The sequence below is a fragment of the Zerene cesonia genome, unplaced genomic scaffold (genome assembly GCF_012273895.1).
Source record: "Zerene cesonia ecotype Mississippi unplaced genomic scaffold, Zerene_cesonia_1.1 Zces_u011, whole genome shotgun sequence".
In the NCBI taxonomy this organism is placed as follows: domain Eukaryota; kingdom Metazoa; phylum Arthropoda; class Insecta; order Lepidoptera; family Pieridae; genus Zerene; species Zerene cesonia.
The window spans coordinates 656,634-659,371 of NW_024045141.1; the positions used below are offsets into that span (position 1 = coordinate 656,634).

Genomic DNA, 2,738 nt, shown 5'->3' on the forward strand with positions numbered 1-2,738 from the left:
ACACCACACCACTCCGCACACCACACGCTCGCACACTCGTACACGCACCACACACAGAGAGAAAAAAGACACGTACACACACAAAGACACACAAGCAAAGAGATAGTTATACACGCACTGAAGCTCGCACTTGCACAAAGACGTACCAACACAAGGGCAGAGAGAGAGAGACACACACACACACACACGCGATTTTTATTTGAAATGTTGATTGATGTTTTTTTTATATTTAACAACAACTTAAACACAACTGTAAAAAAATTTAAATTGCAATTCTATATGCTGAAAGTAAAAAGTACAAAAGGCAATCTCCCCCAGGCAACCTTGGTAAAGTATAAATACAAGAAGTTAAATAAAACTGACTTTTAATTTTTAGTTTTATAGCATTGACTTGTTCGCCCCGGCTTCGCCCGTGGTACAAATATAGCCTATGTCACTCGGCAAAGTTGTAGCTTTCTAATGGTGAAAGAATTTTTAAAATCGGTCAAGTACTTTTTGAGTTTATATATTACAAAGAAAAATACAAATTCTTCCTCTTTATAATATTGGTATAGTTGTGAAAGTTGTTTGTTTTTATGTTCGTCCGTCAATCACGCTGAAACTACTGAACGGATTTTGATGAAATTTGGTATACAGACGGTATAAGCTGACTAGGGTGATAGGACATTTTTTGTCCCGATTAAATGCTCTCTTGGGATAAAACAGGAATCAAGACACCCGGGCGGAGCCGGGACCAGCGTCTAGTAAATAAAAAAAAATAGATTTCTTATTTTGTTATTTTTTATATATTATTTGTTTAAATTGACATGTTTTTTTTTTCGAATTTTTCAGCCGGCGGACAATCACAGCAGCGACAGTGATGGAGATATCGACCTCGGTGATATCATAGAGTTTGAACTGGACTAGACTAATGAATTTGTTTGTACTATCGCGTCTTTTATTTTTATTTATACGATGTAGTCGCAATAAAGTTTTATAATGTTTCGATTTGTTTTATTTGATGGAAATGTGAAATGTGTCCTTTCTACTTGTAAATGTGGAAGTTTGTGTTTGAATGTGTTTGACGCTCTTTTATTTGAAAACTTCTGGACGGATTTTGGAGATACTTGGTTGTGACGTAGCTTATGTATAATAACACTGAAGATATAGTCTAACCTGTGGCTGAAACAGTAAACTACTGGAAAATACCAAAGTAGTAGAAGCATAAAAATACCGTGGTAGAAAAGAAGAAAATGGTAGAAAAGTGGAAGAAACCGAAATTCCAATAACATGAAAGTACTGCTATTCAAATAGAGACGAGATCCTTTTTGACGGTACTGTGGTACACATTGTTATTGCACTTTTTTGTTATTATTTTTTGAATTTTGATTGATTCTTCTGCGTATTCATGTTTTGTGTCACATTCTCGTAAAACAAATGTTTTCTTTCTTTCAACGACCTATGTCCATGGACTTAATGCGTTAAAACTCCTCTCGAAATATAATAAAATATGCGTTATAGTATGAAACAAAACACAATACTGCTGAAAATATATTGAATTTTCGATTATCATACATCACACCATAACATAAAATTATAATCAGCCAACATTTTATATACACATTTCATTAATACTACAATTTTAAACAATTTTAATATAATACGAGAACGCACAGACACAGGAATAAATACTTACATATAGTTGTTACATCAATAAGTGGATTTGTCAGTTGTACATATTTAATACTTAAAAAAATTTGATACATTAATTTTTCATGTCTTTTTTATAATTTAAAACGAGTTATGAGGCGTTGCCTCTAATACACTCACACGAAGTAAATTGCTATATATGTGTGCAATGTTTACACAATTACACGCACACACGCGTATACATCTTAATGACTGCTTTAAGAATTTTGATCCTATATAAGATATTATATTGAAGTCCAGTGATTCAAGTCAATACATCTGAGAGTAGACCAATAACATATTAATGTCACAAAATTTTCAAACGCTTTTATCCTTATGGATAAAACATAACCACTCGGTCCTTATAATTGGCATAAAGTGGTCTTAATATGGGTATTTGCTAGTAATATTTGATATTATCCTGAAATAAACTCAACCCATCTGAAAGAGAGATACGAACGTGTCTTTTATAATCTCCAAAAAGGTTCAAATTAATTTTATTTTTTTCAGAAAAATTATCAAGATGGCTATTTATAGTCTCAAGAGTTATGTCAAAAATCAAGCATTTTTCACTTTTATTTCTACATATCATCAAACAGTGATGATTAAAGTTTGTTTTGCAACTAGTTTTGATACATCTGGATGTCTGCATAACTTATCTGTCAGTTAATGTAGGAAATAATGTAGGAATCAATTTTTTTCTAAATTATCTGTGACTTGATTAGCGAATCGTGGAACTGGCCAGGTGCTCATGTTATGTACGCAACATTTAATAATTTCTTAAAATATGTATTATATTGTACATTTAATATTAAAAAAAAACTTTTCATTTTTCTAACCAACATACTTTATATTGGTTAGAAAAATAATATACAAACTCTTGAGATATTTAAAGGAAGTAATTACTATATACATTTTTTAAAAACAGCCTCCGAACAAGATCAGTTCCTCAATAAATATTCTATCATATTTCGAATGATCTAAGAATTTGAACATAAAAATGTCAAATCGTTTTTTTTTTCACAAAATAAAACGTCTGTTTCAAATGTCACATGAATGTCTAAAAGACC

The 2,738-nt window shown here is 31.4% G+C and overlaps 1 protein-coding gene across 1 annotated transcript in view; it reads left to right on the forward strand.

The window, feature by feature from the left end:
- LOC119839285 (protein mahjong) overlaps positions 1 to 983 on the forward strand; it is a 39,958-nt gene extending 38,975 nt beyond the window's left edge. The window contains exon 38 of the mRNA XM_038365522.1: positions 832 to 983. Coding sequence (XP_038221450.1) covers positions 832 to 906 — 75 coding nt within the window. The 3' untranslated portion in view covers positions 907 to 983. The remainder of the gene's footprint in view (positions 1 to 831) is intronic.
- Positions 984 to 2,738: the final 1,755 nt, after the last annotated feature.